At 40.6% G+C, this 19784-nt stretch overlaps 1 protein-coding gene and 1 long non-coding RNA gene across 7 annotated transcripts in view; one reads left to right on the top strand and one right to left on the bottom strand.

The window, feature by feature from the left end:
* The window catches only part of STARD13 (StAR related lipid transfer domain containing 13), a 375055-nt gene extending 357699 nt beyond the window's left edge, over window positions 1–17356 (top strand). For all 6 annotated transcript variants that reach the window (XM_067562980.1, XM_067562975.1, XM_067562979.1 and 3 more), the window contains 7 exons: window positions 1644–1842; window positions 5728–5935; window positions 6717–6831; window positions 7590–7811; window positions 9722–9939; window positions 13009–13185; window positions 14631–17356. In XM_067562980.1, coding sequence (XP_067419081.1) covers window positions 1644–1842; window positions 5728–5935; window positions 6717–6831; window positions 7590–7811; window positions 9722–9939; window positions 13009–13185; window positions 14631–14748 — 1257 coding nt within the window. In that variant the 3' untranslated portion in view covers window positions 14749–17356. The remainder of the gene's footprint in view (window positions 1–1643; window positions 1843–5727; window positions 5936–6716; window positions 6832–7589; window positions 7812–9721; window positions 9940–13008; window positions 13186–14630) is intronic.
* LOC137162999 (uncharacterized) lies at window positions 5687–8196 on the bottom strand. Its single transcript, XR_010922595.1, has 3 exons — window positions 8148–8196; window positions 7572–7664; window positions 5687–5838 (listed from the first exon to the last, which is right to left on the bottom strand). It is a non-coding gene; the product is annotated as an uncharacterized lncRNA (long non-coding RNA).
* Window positions 17357–19784: the final 2428 nt, after the last annotated feature.

Here is a 19784-nt window from a genome sequence, read left to right as displayed (position 1 = left end):
TGAATTCAAAATACGAGGAGGGGGAAGCATTAAAAAGGCAGAGAAGAAAGAATGGAAAATCTAGATGAACAGAGCCAGATGCTTCCTTGTATTCCATTGTCAGAACTAAGGGCAGCTTTATCTCTGAATATAAACGTAATCTACCAACATGCGCAGAATTCAGATTTCAGTTCTGGAATTTATATTGCAAACATCACAGACATAAATCACTTATATACTTTTTCCTAGACATAACAGAAGAATATCTCAAAGACACTATTTGCCATCTGATACTGTATTCCACTTACAAACTAATCCACAGTACACACACAGCAATGGACAGTGTGACTTGCGAAAGCTGTATCATCTTTATGTTAATCATCAGTTCCAGGGGGGTAGCCGTGTTAGTCTGTTTTCAGCAAAACAACAAGAGTTCTGCGGCACCTTATAGACTAACAAATGTATTTGGGCATAAGCTTTCGTGGGCGGAAACCCACTTCATCAGATGCGATATTAATCATCAGAACATCTCAGTATATGAACATTGAACGTGGAAGGACTTCAAGAGTGTCCATTGGTTGTTCAGGATGAGGACAGAGCTATGTGGACCCTGGAATGGAGGCTGCAAGGTTGAGCGTAGGGTGTTGCATGACTTACTTGCATATTTAGTTGCTTTCACTTTTGGAGCTGGTGGGATATGCAATCAGTAACCTTGACTCCAAGTTAACAAGACAAATAGCTAGCTATACACAGCAGGCAAAGAGGAAGTAAACATTATCATTTAAAGCCCAAAATATGCCCACTTTATTCTTTTTATAGATTTTCTCAACATTTCACATCTTCTCCTGTACACTGAAGAAAAATAACACTAATACTTCCCAAATGGAACAACATCACTTGGGAATAAATATATGGTTCATGCTCAGGAATTCACCTCAGGGGAATTCCACTTATGAGAACCACAGTAAAAGGACAACACTGCTGTGAAGTCACTAACAGGGCTCATTTTAAGAATTACCACTTCCTTTGGAATAGAAAGCAAAACAAGATAAAAATGTAGCTTAGCGTCTCCACACAAATAATCTCTCTATGGCCTCTGTTTTGTAACTGCTGGGTTTTTCAGTGGAATTTGAGGGAACTTTGGGGAGCAGAGAACAGGAAGGGGAAAAATAGGTTTAGCATCTTGGTGTTAATCCTACCAGGATGTCCCAGTCTCTTGACACATAGTATATTACTTAACTGAAGATCGTGTTGTCTTGTTAAGCTTCAAAATAGATAGACATGATAAACCAGATTCTCAGCTGGGGTAAATCAGTGTATCTCCTTTAAAGTCAACTGAGCTACAATGATTTATGCCAGCTAAGGAACTATCTTAGGCAATGTCATACCCACATATAATCTGACCTTTTGGTGTGTGATTTGGTATAATAGGGAAGATTTACTAGATGTTATATTCCCACAGAAAAATCACGTAGCTGTTTATGATTTCTCCTGTGAACAAGTCTACTGGTATGTCCATGAACATAAGAGTCTAGCAGTTGCTTGAAAACTTTCCCTTGTTGTTATCTAACAAGTAACACAACTTCCTCAATAAGCAAAGCCTCTTGTAATAAATACTTGAAAGAAATGTCTCTTTAACCAATCCAACATGGCTCCTGGTTTAGGTGGGTTTGTTTCGAAAATCAGGAGTGAAGTCCAGAATCCAGGCCCTGCGTCAGATGAATGAAAGCTCTCCTGAGAACGTCAGCTATGAAGACCAATCAGCCTATGATGTGGCAGATATGGTAAAGCAGTTTTTCAGGGACTTGCCAGAACCTCTTCTCACCAGTAAACTAGGCGAAACCTTCCTCCATATCTATCAATGTAAGTAAAATGGTGGTTGTTATGAATGTCACTGAAGTGTCAACAGTGGGCTTGATTCACTTCAAAGGGCTTTGGATCAGGCAAATTGTGATTGGTGTTGTACACAGCACAAAATAAAAACAGTTCCTGCCATTAGAGGCTTTGGCTGAGATTTTCAAAACTTTCTAAGGGAGCTGCATGCCCAAATCCTATTAACTGTAATGGAAATTAGGTGTCCAAAGCCCACAGGTAACTTTCAAAATCTCAGCCTTGCAATCAAAAAGAAGCCAACAGAGAAGACAAGATGCACAGGGAGACCCAGAGGAGAAAATAACCTGAAAGAGTTTATATTATAATCTCTTCTTTTTTTTTTAAATTACTGGCTCACTTCATCTTGGTAAAAGACTTTTGAATGTGGAGAGGATGGTGGCTTGGCCTTCAAAATGAGAATATTAATATGAAATGAGTTTTCATGAGGATATAGCTTTTGAGGGTTTGCATTTTCATTATATCTACTAACATTTATAAGTACTTTATCAAATACCATAGTGTAGATCCCAAACTTAAGCCTTGTTAAGAGATCTAATAGGGGAAGAAATGCTTGAGAGCTTTTTCTTTTAATTTCAATGTAAACATTCCTCGGCAATGCCTGAACCTCCAATACACCAGAAAGATGTCAGTGCATGTGAGCCAGAAAGTAAAACTGACAATTCTAATCTAATTGTCCAAAATAATAAAAAGTAAATTAACAAATTAAAATGTTCAGCTGTAGGAATTTCAGGTGATACTGGTAACAGAGAAACCATTTAAAATACCATATAAGCCCAGTTTTCAGAAGTCTGTCTAAGGTACCTGTATGATCCCCCACTTCCTCCACCCTCCAATTACCATAGTATCTGAGCACCTCACAATTTTTAATGTATTTATCCTCACAAAACCCCTGTGAGGTACAGATGTACTATTATCCCTGCTTCATAAGTAAGGAGACGAGACACAGAAGGACTAAGGCCTGGTCTACACTGCGCAGCTCTGTTGATGCAAGGTATGCAAGTTACACAAGTCGACATACATCGCATCAAGTAGCTGTGCTGTCTTCTCTACCTGAGTGGATGGGAGAAGCGTTCAGCAATCAATTGAGCATATCTTCCCCAGAACCACTCAGTTGATGCCACTGCATTGATGGCTGCAGCGCCAGCGGAGCCACTTAGTGTAGACAAGCCCTGAGTGACACAGTGAGACCAAGGTCACACAGAAAGACTGTGGGGAGCAGAGAATTGAATCTGAGTCTCTCTAGCCCTAGACTAGTGACCTAATCATTGGACCATCTTTCCTTTCTCTGCTTTCATGCCTAGAAGCTGCAGGGTCACACTGAACTTCAGGCACATTTTATAGCACGTTATAAAAAGCACCTGATATTATTTGCACCAATAAAATTGCACCGTCAATTACATGCATCAAAAAAATAGAAGGCTAAAGAGAGAATATATCTAATTTCAATGACATATGTTATGTCCTCACAATGACTCTTTAATAAAAATGTGTTTTAACCATTGTTTGATGAAAACTGGGAATGCTCCTGTATTAACACAGGAGGCAAGGCAAGCCAACTGTCACATCTAAATGCCCAGGTCTTTAAAAAGCACATGTGGTTTCAGAGTGTGGAAACTCATATAAAGCTACAAAACCAATACAAAATAAATAATCTCTTTTTAAGATATTGCTAGACCTTGGAGGAGCTTCTTTTTTGGGGAAGTCAGATGTATTTTATTTATAAGTAAATCTGGCCCCATAATACTCGAGTACAGCATATAGAGGAAAGGTTTAAGAAGGACATCGTGATATTCTTCAAAGGCTGTATTTACTACATGGATCAGCCTTTTACCATATTCTTGAGGTTATGAAAATGTCATTTATGAAAATGATCATAAATCCACCATGTACAGTATGTATAGGGAATAAATGAATCATATGGCATAGTAAGGCTAAAGGCTTTAGCCTATATTGCTGGGGAAAAAGAAATGGTTTTAGGAAGGATTTCCTTGCACTCTGTGAGTGACTTTAAGGAGATCACAAGGATTTCAGTATGGATCTGTTTAAAACAAAGCAGTGACAGGAAAACAAGTGGGCTTTCCTACATATTGAGCAACAAAGTTTAAGTAAAAAACGTGGGATTTTTTTCCTCCATATGTTCAACATCATTTATATTTCTCTGCTGCAGGTAGTACTGGCAGAACCACCCTTACTGGATCAAAAAATAAATAAAAATGAACAGTTACTTTGGATATCTGATAAAGTGTCGGGTTAGATAGATACTTAACCTTGGGAATTTTTGTTCCTATGCATGTAGTTTACTTAATCACCAAAATTGGGGTAAGAAAGGATTTTTTCCTATGACACACTGGCAAAAACTTGAGGGGTTGGGACACTGAGTACCTGTTAGGACTCTGGTGATATATCCAGAATGGTTGATAGTTGTGATTGCAGGGGGATGGGACAGTTCCGATTTTGCTCAGTTACACTGTATGTGGCATAGCACTGATTTACATTACTCCACTTAACTAAAACTCCCAGTTAACTGAAGTTGAGTTATGTCCCTCAAGGTTGTACTATATTCTTCATAATGCACCAGAATTCAGTGGAGGGAGGGATGAGGGACACAGGGCCGGATTTACACCTTATGCGCCCCTAGGCAAAGCATCTTCAGTGCCACCCCCTGCCTAGAGCTGACCTTTGTGTTTTCCACATGGGGGGAAGTTGGAGGGGCGCAGCAGCAGTGGCAACAGGAGAGAGAGGGGCTGGCCAGGCCAGCTCCGCATGGAGGAAGGAGGGGATGTGGTGACCGGCTCAGCCAGCTCCAGTCATCCCTCGGCTCCAGCTTCTGGCCTGTCCAGGTGGTGGGGCCTCAGGGAGAAGAGGAGGAGCAGAGTGGCAGGGACCCGGGAGAGAAGAGCAGGGGGCAGGGCCAGAGTTCCGGTGTTCATGTGGGGTCCCCAAATTGGCCATTGGCCCGTGCGGTAATCTGCCACGCTGCCACATGTGCCTACTGTGCCTAATTGGAAACCTGGCACTGATTGCACAGACTTGTCAAAGACTCCTCTGGAGGTTTTCTGAAGGTTTCCTGTGTCCCTTGCCACCCCTAGAAAATCAGGTTTGTACTATATTCAATTTGCCATTTTTTGTCTGAAACTTTGTAAAATAAAATGCTTGCATGAGCATTTTAACAGATAGAACTTAACAGCTTGCTGTTTCATCAATGCAAAATCAGGTTTTGCTCTTCTTTCATAGGACTATATATAGTGTATTAAACACCCAGAGAAGTTCTCTTAATCCAACCTGAGAAAACTTATGGTAACTTTAGAAATAATTTTGTCCAAGATGCTATTTAAGATATCCATTACTACTTCCATTAAATTCTTCCTTGATTCAAGACATAACTGCAAGGATTTCCCCAAGCGTTTCTAATGCTTTTTGAACTGCTCTCCCAAGAGCAGAATAATCATAGAAAATAGTATTTAATGCTAGGGCACTAAGTACTGTTGTGACATCATAAACTCTAAATGAAGTACAGTCTCCTTCTTAGAGAACCACGTCCTCAAGAATAGAGAAGGGTAAAATATGCACTATGGAAAAATAAAAAATATATAATGGCACTTAAACTTAGGACTCAGTCCTGTTTAGTACAGGTAGGTATTCACTTTCCAAAACATGGAAAAGTAAGATCGAGCAAGCCCAGACTATGTAAGAAAGAAAAGCTCAAGTTTTCATAGTCTTACATTTAAAAGGCGTATTCTCCTTCCAAAAAAAGTAGTCACCACAGTTTGAGTTTCTGTGTTTTCATTACCATGTTACAGTGTCTTTACACGATGGTATGACGAACCCCATTGAATGACACTTAATTTTCCTCAGATGTTCCCAAAGAGCAGAGACTGCAAGCAGTGCAGGCAGCCATCATGTTGATGTCAGATGAAAACAGAGAGGTTTTGCAGACTCTACTGTGTTTCCTGAGTGATGTCGCCTCTGTAGAAGAGAATCAAATGACGCCTATGAATGTGGCTGTGTGTTTGGCCCCTTCCCTTTTTCACCTTAATATATTGAAGAAGGAAAGCTCACCAAGGTAAGTCACTTTCTTGGCTGTCCCCTTATCTTTTACAGAAAGAGCTGGAGATTAAATCTTAAGTAAAATTATATTAGCATGATACAAAATGATGCTTTTGATGTGTAGACAGACAAGTCAATGAGTGTGTTGTGGCTTAAATCCTGTGCAACACCAGACTTCACCTAAATCATTATTAAACAGGCAGCATGGGAAAGAGGGATACAACCCTTGCGTTCTGATCTCAGCTCTGTCAATGACTTGCTTTGTGTATACTCAAGTAGCATTCTGCCAGTTGGAAAATGGAGCTCATTTCAGGCCATATCAGTATTATTCATAACGTGGCAAATATAGATTAAACCAGGCTTAGACCCATCCAAACATTGGTGGCTCATCTAAATGTCCCTTCTGCATTCCCTTTTCATCGCCGGCAAAGATATTACTATGACCATATTTGGAATCTATTCAAGTATATGGGTCTGGAAAAGTCTCCTGGTAGCCAGTGGCTGGCCAATCATTTTAAATGTTGACAAGGCAGAATATTGGGCATATTTGTTGAAGGTCTGTTGCAAAATGTATGATATGCCAATGTGCAACATCTTTAACCTTTCCTGCTTTTAACTTTGGCTTGAGAATATTTTAGGTAAACACTTTTCCTTTGGAATCAAACAAGGTTTTATGTAGTCTGAATGATCTCTTATAAATGTAAACAAAAAGGATTTTCTCTGCAGTCATGAGAGCATTATGCCATAATGTTTACTTTCGTATTAAAAGATACCTGAGACACTGAATTCAATTACAGAGTAATACAGAAAAAATATGCAACAGGAAAGCCAGATCAGAAGGACCTCAGTGAAAACCTGGCAGCTACTCAGGGACTTGCACACATGATAATAGAATGCAACAAACTTTTTGAGGTGAGTGAAAGACTCGGCATTATTCACAGAGACCACAGTACCTAACAGAGCAGCCTTTGAAATATTTAGTTTAGACTTACAATTTCTCTCTCATTTTAGCTTAGAGGGTGATAGATCCTAACTTATTTATAAGTTTGTTTCAACTGAAGTTTATTTCTTTTTTTTTTTTTTACTGTCTCCTTTTAGCTTTTCATAGATATAGACACTAGCAACATTGGTTTATTATCCTTGGGGAGTTTGCAGCCCAAAATTCTGGGTGAAGAAATTTTAGTTTAGTTTATAGCAAAACCTGTTGTTTTAATATTTAAATAGTTATATGCTTTTAGTATCTTTTTTTTTTAATCGAAAGGGGAGCTTACATACTTTGTTCTGTATGTAGTGTAACAAAGCTCTAGTTGCCTAGGACTACACGGTGTTTACTGAACTTGCCAATTCAGGGATAGAAGTTGCATCTCCCTACTGCAAAAGTATATGCTAGTCTTCTTTGAGCTAAAGGAGAATCACTATTAGCACTAAAGGGCCTTTGACATACAGTTGAACAGCCTGATTCCATCCAGTCGAGAGCTGTTTCATTATAATATCTTGATATCTCATAATTAACAGCAGGTGAACATAGCAGTGAGTATCTGCTTTCATAGATTGTAGATTCATTGTGCTTATATTCAGGATAATACATCATGCTAGAGAGCACTTCTCTTAAAGGGCAGTCCTCAAAATAAGCCTCTACCTCTAAGTTTTACCTGCTTTCTTTGGAGCAGGTCCCACATGAGATGGCAACCCAGTCTCGGAACTCCTATGTGGAGGCTGAAGTGAATTGTCCAACATTGGAGGAACTAGGAAAGCAAATGGAAGAAGAAGGAGGGAATTACCAAATGTACCTTGAAAGTCTGATGCAGAACCTTCAGAAAGAAGCAAAAGAGAAATTCAAAGGCTGGGTCACTTGTTCCAGCATAGAGAACACAGACCTCACCTACAAAAAGGTAATTTCAGGAGATGTGGAAGAAGTAAAATGAAACAATTTTTTTTTAAATCTACCGATAGAACCCATTGGTTCATTATGTGGCTGAATAAACACCTTTACTATTTTTTAAGTCTTCTAGAGGCAGGTAAGCAATATTTTTTAGAAAAAAAATCCTGTTAAAACTTCCTATATAAGTAAATAGTTAATAGAATTGTAATGTGGCAGTGATCTATGTATGATATTCCTAGAAGTGGGCACACAAAAGCCATAAGGTCTAGTACCAACAGACAACAGAAATGATAAAGCAAACCATGAAAAGACAGAGAGAAGAAAAGAGGAAAATAGACTGTATTACTTGAGCAAGTTGTTTGGAAAGGGGATGGGTAACTTTCCTGTCTTTCTCTTGCCCTTGTGATATGGTGCAGGCAGGAGGCAGTAGAAGAGTGGTGGATGAGAGGTATGTGAGTCCCAGAATGCTCCGGGCCTTATTCCCTGCTGACTAACTCAGAGCCACTGGGGGCAAAAAGGAGCAGCTGAGGCTGATTAAGGTTCAGCCAGGTGCTCCATAAAAGGGCTCCGCCCCAAACACAAGGGGCACAAGCTGGAGGAAGTAGGAGTGCTGCGCAGCGCAGCGCAGCGGACTGCAGAGCAGAGCAGAGCAGAGCAGAGCAGAGCAGAGCAGAGCAGAGCTCAGCTCAGCTCAGCTCAGCTCAGCTCAGCTCAGCTCTGCAGTCGAACAGTGAGGAGGAAGGTACCGGCTCAAGAGGCCAGAAAGACTGAAGGAGGGGGAGAATTAGCCCAGGGGAAGAGTGTGCCATCTGGAAAGCAGTACCAGCAGCACATAGCTGCTTCTTATAGGGCCCCTGGGCTGGGACCCGGAGGAGTGGGTGGGCCCGGGTCCCTACCCCCTCCCCTGGGAAGACGGGGTGACGGGCAACTTCCTGGCCCACTACAAGCAGGAAGGTGCGAGACCCACTGGAGGGAAGCCGGCCATCAGCCACACCCTGCAAACAGATCATTGGAAGACCATACAGAATGTTCGCTAAAGCCTGAGGAGACCTGGGGGGAGGGTATAGCTTCCTGCCTGTTCCACCAGGGTAGTCCTGCACAATTGTGAAAATGTTATATCTATGATTGTAGGATAATTTTGTCACCGGTCTTCTCAAATGGACGCACCCCCCACAGCACACACTATCCCATTACAACAAGGGGGAAGTAAATATTAACAACAAGAGGGAAGGAATGCAAGCCAAAATAAGGAAAAACAGGTTAAAGAATATTTAGAAAAGGTAGACATATTCAAGTCGGGAGGGCCTGATGAAATTCATCATACGACACTTCAGAAACTTGAAATCATTAGCTATTATCTTTGAGATCTCCTGCAGGACAGGTGAAGTCCCAGAAGATTTAAATACCTATCTTAGATATAGTAGCCTTGTTTTAGATTGAACATGGGACTCTTTCAGGGCAATCAGAGTTTTTGGTGCTGGGCCAAGAAATCAGTCTTATTCTAATGATATTGTATATCACCTACTCTTTCTTCAGCCCTTTTTTCCATCTATTTTTCAAACATTCTATGATCTTTTCAGGGAATATCCCACATTCTACTTAATATCTTCAGAGCGGGAACTTTGGGCCAAAATGACAACTCAGCCCCACCAATATAGAGTAATGATAGTGCCATTGGGGGCGCTACTGCAGATTTACATTGGTGCAAAAACAGAATTTTACCTGTTGTCTCATTTTTCTAAGTGTCAGCACACATGTTTCTATATAAACAAATACTGAACATGCCTGTAAATATAAATGCTGTGAAACTTCATCTTAATCTTGAGCTAAGAGTCTTCACCAATAATTCTTTAATCATTCGACATTGAGAACCTATTCCTAAATCCAGCATTTTCATTTTTTCTTTATTGTTTACTCAAGGTTGGGGACGGCAACCCACTCAGGATTTGGAAAGCATCAGTGGAAGTTGAAGCACCCCCATCAGTTGTACTGAATCGAGTTCTAAGAGAACGTCACCTTTGGGATGAGGACTTCTTGCAATGGAAGATCGTAGAAACTCTGGATAAGCAGACAGAAATCTACCAATATTTTTTGAACAGCATGGCACCCCATCCTGGCAGAGACTTTGTAGTTCTAAGGTAAACTAAAGGCAATCTTCTAGCCTCTTACTTTTCTACAAGGAGTTTCTGTTATTAGAAAGATCTGGTTTTATATAGCTTTCTCCTTAACTTTTGTACATTAAGTATACTATGTCTATACATTGGGCTGTAATATTTTATTTCTCAAAATGAATTTAAAACTATGCACCTAGAGCAAACTGATCTTTTCCTCAATGACATTTAAGCAATACTTTCGCAGCACCCACATATCAGGACATAAATATTGTCCATTCCTTAGGACAGGTGCCTGATAATAGCTGCTCTCAAAATAATGCAGATCTAACCCAACTGTTTTTTCTTTGGTTTTGCCATGTTCTTTGGAGAATAGTGGATCTCTCATTTTGCTTGAATTTGAAGAACCTATTTAGTAGAAAACTGTAGAAGAAGATTGTTTAGTAAAAAAGCGCTGATACCTTTAAGTTAATTTACTAATAATTTAAATTATTTAAGTTAATTTAAATGTTATTTACTATTACATTTAAAGTTGGAACATTTGTAGACCAAGAAATGCTACCGTTTTTTTTAAAAAGCTAAACATTTAAAAGTTTAGAAATGAACTGTCAATGGAAAGTAGATTCATATTCATATATCCTCCTTGTTCATGCAGTGTCTCAAATAAATGTATAAGTGTAAATTAGTTCATTGGACATTCCAAAAACAACCTTAATTCTGCTCATACACAACCTATAAACAAGAAACCCTCTTAAATACATCCGTCCTGTGGAACTATCATAATTGGTTCTTGGCCCACTCATCAGGGCAAAGAGCTGGTATGGTATGCAGAAAGATTTCAGCTACAACAGAGCTGGCCCTAACTCAGCCATCAGCTGTCGAACGTTTACTTTTGATTGATTGATTGTGTGCATTATTGTTCTGGGCCTCTGTTTTCTGCTATTGGAACGACTTACCGCTGAAATGATATGCAGTTTTGACAAAGGAAGTGGTCCAGCAAGTCAGAATTGCATTAGAGAGAAAAATGATTGAAGGTAATAAAAAAGCCCAATGAAATATAATTATATCAATATATCCCTTTTATTGTTAACTTGAGTAGTCTGTCAGAGAATAACAACTTGCAGACATTATTGGTATAAAGGAAAGAACTACTGGAATTCCTAAGAGAAGTTTAAAAAGACTTTCTGTAATTCCTTTATGTTCTGAAAATACTAGGCCTTACATTACACATTTTCCTTTGCCTGCCCAAGAATTACTGGCTGAGCTAATTCCTCCCTGGTATAATACTATTAACTAACTTCATTTCAGTTACACCAGAGATGAATTTGGTCCACTGTGTCATTTTCCCCCCTTACCCCAAGAAGATTGTGTAGCAGCCGTAGGGGAGGTTTTTAACCACTTTATTCTTAGTCATATTATTTTCCTTTCAGTTCATTATACATCAGCGTACTTTATGTTCCTGAAAAACCCACATGCAGTCACATCAATCAAACAAAATTTCATTCTCATCATTAACCCAGCCAAAATGGCTCAGAAACACTGTTGTATATCACTGATTGAAATATATATATATAAATATATATATATAAAAGGAAAGGGAATCCTGGCTGGTTTATGATGGACTGAAAACAGTTAAAAGAGACCGAGCACTAAGTTTGTTGTTTACTCCTTTGGTTAACATTGTTCCAGCCTTAACATAAATCAGTCAGACTGCCTATCCTAATTAATGCTCCTTGATTGGCAGCAACTGAGTTCAGTGAAATTATTCACCTCTGGAGAAGTGAATTATTCATTTTATGGAACCACTAACTTCCATCTCGCCTTCAAAATCTTAGTTTTAAGCTTTTTAAATTCAAGGCTATCACTGAAAGGTATCAAAATATTTCTAAAGATGACATTTGGGATATATGGAAGAATGCATATGTTTGACTTTACGTTTTGGGATGAATGTCAGTCTTAGAGAGGAAAATATTGACATACAATACTTTGCAATTTATATCATCTCAAAGCTCAACATCAAGTGATCCTCACAACATCCCAGTGAGATAGATAGATATACCCATTTTTACAACTGAGTAAACTGTGGCACAGAGGTATAGTGACTTTCCCAAGTACATGCAGCCAAGAATAGGAGTCAAGATTCATTGGGTATTAGCCAAGAAGGTCAGGGACCCAACCCCATGTTCTAGATGTCCCTAAGCCTCTAACTGCCAGATGCAGGGACTGAACAACAGGGAATGGATCATTCAATAATTGCCCTGTGCTGTTTATTCCATCTGAAGCATCTGGCATCAACCAATGTTGGAAGACAGGATACTGGGCTAGAAGGATCTTTGATCTGACCCAGTATGGTTCTTTTATGTTCTTATGTTTACCAGCTCCAACTACTGAACAACACAGCCTTCCACTTTATTAGTCAATACTTAGTTCTAGACTGGAACGGGCTCAACTAATCACAGCAGGAGGTCACTGACTCAGCACTGCATGATACTTTTCAGAAACAAATCCTGCACTTTGATTGGATACTGCCCTATAAATTCATTGCATTGGTGTTTCATCTACCAAGATAGTATCTGACTTTTATAACTATATACATGCATATGAATGAATACAAAAGGAGCCACGTACATATTCATCTATTGGGGAAAGGTGGGGTATAGAAGCGCTACCTGAATCACCTCTGGGGCAAAGTAAAACGTACTGGAATTGACTGCATCTCCCTGCACCAATGGGACTGACTCCAGCTTGCAGGTCTGATTAGTGACAAGATTAATGTCAAGATTTTAACATCATTCACTGTTATAAGTCATAGTTTTCAAGATGGAATCCAATCTAAGAACTGGGCACAAATTCAGTGATGAGTGCCTTCTTGGAAGTAGACTGTAGTTCAGCCCACATTATTGGGCTCAATACAAGAGTAACAGGATGAAATTGTAGGACCTGAGATATACATGAGTTAATGGTCCCTTCTGGCCTTAAACTATTAATCTGTGAATCAGCCAAACTTTGTGATTCTAGTTCTTGCTTTCTGCGCTGCTCAGAGGTTTTGTTCTTTCTCTAAACATGATACTTTCTTTGTTAAATGTCTTGTAACAGGACATGGAGGACAGATTTGCCAAAGGGAGTGTGCACACTAGTGGCAGTCTCTGTGGAACATGAAGAAGCTACTCCGATGGGAGGTGTACGAGCAGTCGTGATGGATTCTCAATATTTAATAGAACCTTGTGGCTCAGGAAAATCCAGGCTGACACATGTCTGTAGAATTGACCTGAAGTAAGTTCCACACCTGCAGAAAGTGGATCAGTGACGTCCACTCAGTAAACCAAAAATCTATAAGCTTAGTTCAGGGTTAGCCAAGAAAGGGCAGTTGGGCATTCCTAGTAGTAAAACAAGAGCTGCACTATTTCCTGTTTGCAGTCAGTGTCATAATACAGGACACTTTGAACACTTTTTCTAGTAGTTTGAGGATTTAATGCATTTTCTGAAAGAATGTTACATTTAAAAGATGAATGAAGCAAGATAAGAACTAAGGTGCTGTTCTCTTCCAAAATGTGACTGAAAATGGCATCTTCCTGAACAGATCTGCTCCCAGTGCATATTCATGGGCATAACTCCTTCCAGGAGTGACAAAAATATGGCTTTACTTTTTTACTCCTGTTAGCTCTGCAGCGCCAACACAACTAAGATAGTGAGAGACAGATTCTGTTTCATTATCAACATTGTTTACTAAATTCTACTCAGTTATGTTTATGCAAAACTACTGAAGACCATATTGGTTTACACTGAGGACTTAGTTTGAAGATCATGGGGCTGCCCCTGAGGAAGTGGGGGTCTAACTTGGCCTGGAGAACTGTGATTGGTTAGGATGTATAAAAATGAAAGAACCCAAGTTGAATTTGCAAGGATGGCAGTGACAAGAATTGGTTTTTTTTCTAAGAATAGAAATAATTGAGAGGCAAACATTAAGCAATGTGACTAACATCTCTCATGTATTTGTTCCCTCATGAAGTGTGTGCTGTGGAGTGTTTTTTGTTGTGGATTTTTTTAATATATAGCAATATATTTTTAGATAAGGGAAAGTCAAAGGAATCTGCCTTGCACGTGGAGGGGAAGGGGGTAAGGTTTGTGATAGTCCTTAATTCCTGGAGGAGTTCATTCCAGTCTTGGACCAAACCCAAAGAAAATTCTGTCTACTCTACAGCCAGCTTTACCCTTATTGTAGAGAGTTCCATTATCCCAGAGGAGCAAAGTTATCAACTACGCTCTCCATTGTGGAGCTTTAGGAGATGTTTTAGATACCCTGGGCCATTGTGTGCCTTGAAGTTAAGGATTGAGACTTTGATTCACTAGTAAGCCAGAGTAAAGAGCAGAGGACAGGTCTGATATATTCACATTAGCCAGCACTGCTGAGGAAAGACACTGTACCTACCAAGCTCATCTCTCTGCTCCACTGACACCACTGTATAGCTGACATTACCATAAGAGTGAAATGTAAATTTGATTGTAGCAAAGGAGAGCCTTCAAAGTACACTTGTGGCACTGCTGGTGCTGGTGCTGGTGGTGGTGATGATGATGGTGATGATGATGATGAAGCATATCAGGTTCTGCAACCGCACTGTGGGATTTCAATGAGGCTGGAGTATAAAAAACTTGAGCACATGGCAGTCCCACTCCCGTGAAGCACAGTTTTTCAGTAATGTTTTCTTTCATTTCTTCAGGGGCCATTCCCCAGAATGGTACAACAAGGTCTTTGGACATGTGTGTGCAGCAGAAGTTGCCAGGATCAGAAACTCATTTCAGCCTCTCACTGCTGAGGGACCCGAAACCAAAATCTGAGGAAATGTTCCAGGAATGTGTGAGCATAAAGCAGAGTATGGTCAGCAGCAGAAAGACCCAAAGCAAAGGTTTGAGTAAGGTTTTAGTAACCTGCAATGGAAGAATGACCTGATGTCTATACAGGAGCAAATCATGAATTCAGAAGAAGGCATGCTCATTCCAGAGACTTCACCCACATGACTTCCCTTACATGTTAATTTTAATTACTGAACTAAACTTTTTTTTGAAAAGCTTTTATCATTGTAACTTTAAAATGAGACTATTACCATTACTTGTGTGTTGCATAATTCTGATATTTAAAAGCTTCTAAGAAGCATATTTTAATTGTAAATAAACCATGTACAGTATGTATATACATATCTATCTATATATATATAATATCTATATCTGTATATGTAAAGTAATTATTTTGTATATAATTTAGTGCTTTCTAGAAGAAATCATCTGCCTCAATTTTGGCCTTACATGGACCTGGTCCTGTTGCTTGTTTCTCAGTGTCTCACAGCTACATAAGCTGTTTGCTATTATTGCAAGGCTACGTGACATAATCTGTGTAATATCTAACAGAAAAATGGATGGCAGGTCTCATTTTTGTTATGTGCACGTGACATATAGATTACAGGAAGGTACATAGAAATAGACATAGGGAGTTTAGAAGGGATGATGATGGAGGGGATAATTGTATGTTTAAAAATAATGAACAGCAGTTCAATATCACCAAAAAATGCTCATGTGGCCATTGTAACCGGTGTGCACATTTTGAAGAACATTTACAGTAAGCTGTAGGAAGTTTGTGACTATTCCACGATAGCTCTTGAAAACTTGCCTGTTGTAAGTATTTGTAGTTAGAGGACCTCACAATTTGCGGTAGCAAAGCTACTTTCAATAATAAGTCAAGGGCAGGTCAAAGGGATGTTGCAGATACTGAGGTAACCTTAACTGTTCATCTGGAGTCAAACTGGCAAGTTATTAAGGTTCACCACGCTAAGCTTTTCTTTTAGATTTCCGGCTAAGTCTGTACTTAGTGAGCTATTCTTTCCTTCTTCTGTCAAGATATTTCATTGTTAACCAAAGTCCAGAGCAGTGTTTCCACCCTAGATGGACCCAAATATGCAGCTAACGATCACACCTTTTTTATATACTTTCACTATAAAAATAACTCATTCTTGGGGGAAAATAGCTTGTTTTGGTAAGAGCAAACATTTTCATTTTATGCACTTCACGAATCTTAGTTATGGCACCCATTCTACTTCTATTGACAACAATAGGAGCAGGTTCAAATCTAGTGGACCATTTCATTTTCAGGGACTTCAAATGTTGCTAAATGGAAGAATGCTTTAAAAAATAACATTCGTTAACTATGAGACTGGGGGTTTTGTTTGGTTGGGTATTTTAAACTAACAGAAGACCAAAAACGTAATTATATACGTACATGAGCTTAAAAAAGCACAGGTCTGTTAATACAGCGCTCCTTCATTAGTCATGTATTTGTTCACCTTGACCTTATTTATTGCTGCATTAGCCAGTTTGGTCATTCATAACCAGTGTTTTAGTTCACCTCTTTAACTGAATTCCACCTACGTTTATTGTGAGTTTGATTCTATGAGATTTATTTTCCCTCTAGTAGCTACTGTGATTTAAATCATGATTCAGAGTCCTGGAGAAATGGTTTCACACAGTGACTCTGCCAGTACTCTGAATCTGCTTAGGTTACATCGGTTGTGTTGTGTTTGTTGTCAGGAATGTGCAATTATATTATTAAGAAGTATTAGAGAGCAATGAGTATGAAGTATGATGTGCCCACAAGTACCATAAGAGAGCTGTATGCCACAGTAACCACACTGGATTGTCATTTTCTAGTGATGGTGGTTCAAGAACACATTAGATCATTGGTGAATCAAGATCGGTTTCCTGTGGTCAGCAGTTATCACTACTGTAAGCTTCAAAGGAAAGGCTGCCCCCTCATAATGCACATAACCACATAAGCAGTATTTTACACACAAAAGTTTGTGCTGACCCACCCCTCCCAGCCTAGTCTCTGAAGCATGAGATTTCAATGCCCTTATCGTACGAGAGCTTACATAACATATACATGTTACATTACATGTAACAATGCATGTGTATTAATCAACACAGAATTATCCAGGCATTAGAAACAGTGATTGGCTGGAAACAAATAATTTCTGGAAGCAATGAAAGAAAAATGTAGCAAAGCAGGACAGGTTGTCTTATCCTGACATAATCAGTTGGAGGAGTTGCCAAAAAGCCCCCTATTGTAGTTATAAAAATGGCAGCTGGACCCTGCATGGTTGAGGTTGGGGGTGCAGACTCTTTGTGGATGTATGTGCAGCATCTCTAAGCCATGTATCGATTAAATACATTTTCTTTTAACATTTGCATTAAGGCACATCTAACAGTCAGACACCACAGTATTCTGTATTACGTGTTATGCTGCCGTTTGGAATACAATATGATCATTACATTTGGAAATGTTATATGCATATTAATACCTCGTTTTTTTACCTCATTTTTTTTGGTATCGGTCAGCAACTGTAGGTAAATAATTGCAGAGGTGAATACATTTGCATACATTAAAGCTTCAGATTTCTGTTAACTGTATGTGTTCATTTTTCTATGTTGGAGCCGGAAACAAACCTGGAGTATGGAGCTGCTCCATCTACTCCAGTGCAGTCTGCTAGGCACAAAAGATGCTCTAAAGTGAGACTCTTAACAACTAGTTTAGGTACTTGATCATTAATTGTCATTTGACTGTTGCCACAAGCATAAAAGGTGCTTCACAAAAAATACATATCGAGCTCATATTTCAAAAAAACCCTTACTCATTTAAGGTGCCCATCTTGAAATACCAGAGACCTGGTTTTCAGCGTTGTCCATAGTGCCACTTGCAGTCAGTGGTAGTTCTGGGTGAAAAGTCAGAGCCCAAGTGTCTTAAAGAGGAAACACAACCACCACCTCCTCCTCATTTTACTGTGAGAACGTGCATAGGTTTGGAACGCCAGCAGAGGGCTTACGGATGTGAATCCCAACCAGAGGGAAGTGCTTACCTCCAGCCTAACATGCGGCTGGGGATTTCTCTAAGTGGCAGGGTACTTAGCAATGGTGTTGCAACATGGCACACAAATCCCTTTAAGGGGCAGGGTTTTTGCCACACCCATCGCCTCCACCATTCCTACTGGCCAGTTCAGACAGCTCTCTGCTCAGCATGCTGGCTTTGGAGGATCCCCTTCTCAGGCACTGCAATGTACTGCCTAAACTGCTACATTAATACCTCACTCTGTCTTCCCCTTTTTCCACACACCACGCATGATGGCAGCGCAGCCACCATTCACCCGTGCTGCCCAGACTGCTGGCTGTAATCTTTCACTCCACGAAGCAACATCTGGGATTAGCTAATGTTGCTACTAATTGTTGTGCTCGCACCCGCTTCCTCCCTCCCTGATTCCCTTGTGAGGGCCCCTGTTCTCACAAGATACTGTTATAGCACAAGCTGCTAATGGCATCATTGATGTACAAGCAGCCTGGCTTAAACCGTTCAGGGAAATTAAGGACAGTGTCCAAGTTAAAACTGCCCTTGTCTGAGCCTTCCGCCATTTCTCAGCTTTTTATTTTAGACCAGCACCACAAAAGGAAGGTTGATGGCCAGGACATTTTCCCAGATGATGTAGACCAGGGGTTTCCCAGGTGTAACAATCAAGGGATGAGGAATGAAAAGAGGCACAGGAGGCGCTTAAGCACTTGAAGCCCAGCTACTCAGAGGTACTTAGGCACTTAAATACCATTGAGGAGCTGGCCTTTGAGCTTCTTGAGTTTTGTGTGAGGCTTGGAAGGAGAGCAAGGCCGAAGGCAGCTGTATCTGAGAACACAGCAGCAGCGCCTGAGCTGAAATTTCTGCTAAAGAAAGTTGCCACCTCTACTGAAGAAAACAGGACTTGTTGTGCATAGGTTGTAAATTTCACTGAAAAAAGCCCTGATTCTGCATTACCCATTTCTGCTCCAACCAATCAACCACATTCCCTAAAAGTCGCCTTTCTCAGCGTTACACCATGTGAAGCCTCAGTGTGTGAGCTTCACAGCAGCAGACACCAGCCAATTAGTGTTTATTTTTTTAAAGCAAAACCTGAAGTGCTACACAAGCACAACCGAGACAATCAGAAAACGCTGACCATGCAAACACTGCCAAGCCTTTTGCACATGTTTACAGCCTCTCAAACACACAAATGCTTTGCTGAAATACAGCTCAAACACAATAGGCAGACGTGAAGATCTGCAATCACTTGCTTCCCCCCAACTCACTCCCGCCCCCCCCCCCTTGAAATTCATGGGCGTAAAGTGGCTGTAGGTCCACCTGGCCCTTCTTAAGCAATTCCTATGCGTTTCTGGCTCAGTGTAGGAACGATGCCCATTCCGTGAGGCTGCATGCCAAACAGTGAAGTAGCGAGGGGGTGGGCCAGGTCTCTTGGGTGCCAGTTTGTGCGGGGGTTGGCCAGGCCTGTCTCAGAGGCGCCATCCCTGCCCAGTCATCCAAGGGCTGCTGGGCTTTACCATGTTGTTGTTGTTGTTGTTGTTTTTGGGGGAGGGGGGAAGCAGAGGGGAGCCACCGCTAGCATAGAGCGGCTACAATGAGAGGGTGGCGCAGCACGGGCATCAGAAGTAAACGGTACTGGCAGGGCATGAGTCCTTTCTAGCTTTCGTTCTTAACTGGGATATGAATGGAGGAGCAGCGAGTATGACGCAGCCATCAGCCCATGGTTACGGTGTTGGAGGGATTTTTAAAAAGTGTCACAGCTGCCCCCCCCCCCCCAACCACCTAGTCATAGGGTTACTGTAGTTCAGATTCCAAAAAAAAAAAGTCACTGCCAGGTGGTTGGGGGGAGGAGATGGGCTGCTGAGAGGTTGGGGGGGGGGGGGGAGTACAGTTGGGGGAGCTGGCTGGGGTACCTGCAACAGTGTCATGCCCTGTCACAGTAACTGGCACAAGCCCAGGGGACACTGCCAGCCATCAGCCACTGCCTCCT

The sequence above is a fragment of the Emydura macquarii genome, unplaced genomic scaffold (assembly GCF_026122565.2).
Source record: "Emydura macquarii macquarii isolate MOO-44397 ecotype Brisbane River unplaced genomic scaffold, CSIRO-AGI_Emac_v2 contig_2473, whole genome shotgun sequence".
NCBI lineage: Eukaryota > Metazoa > Chordata > Testudines > Chelidae > Emydura > Emydura macquarii.
Note: the sequence above shows the minus strand (reverse complement) of the source record. Positions and strands in the feature narration are given on the sequence as shown.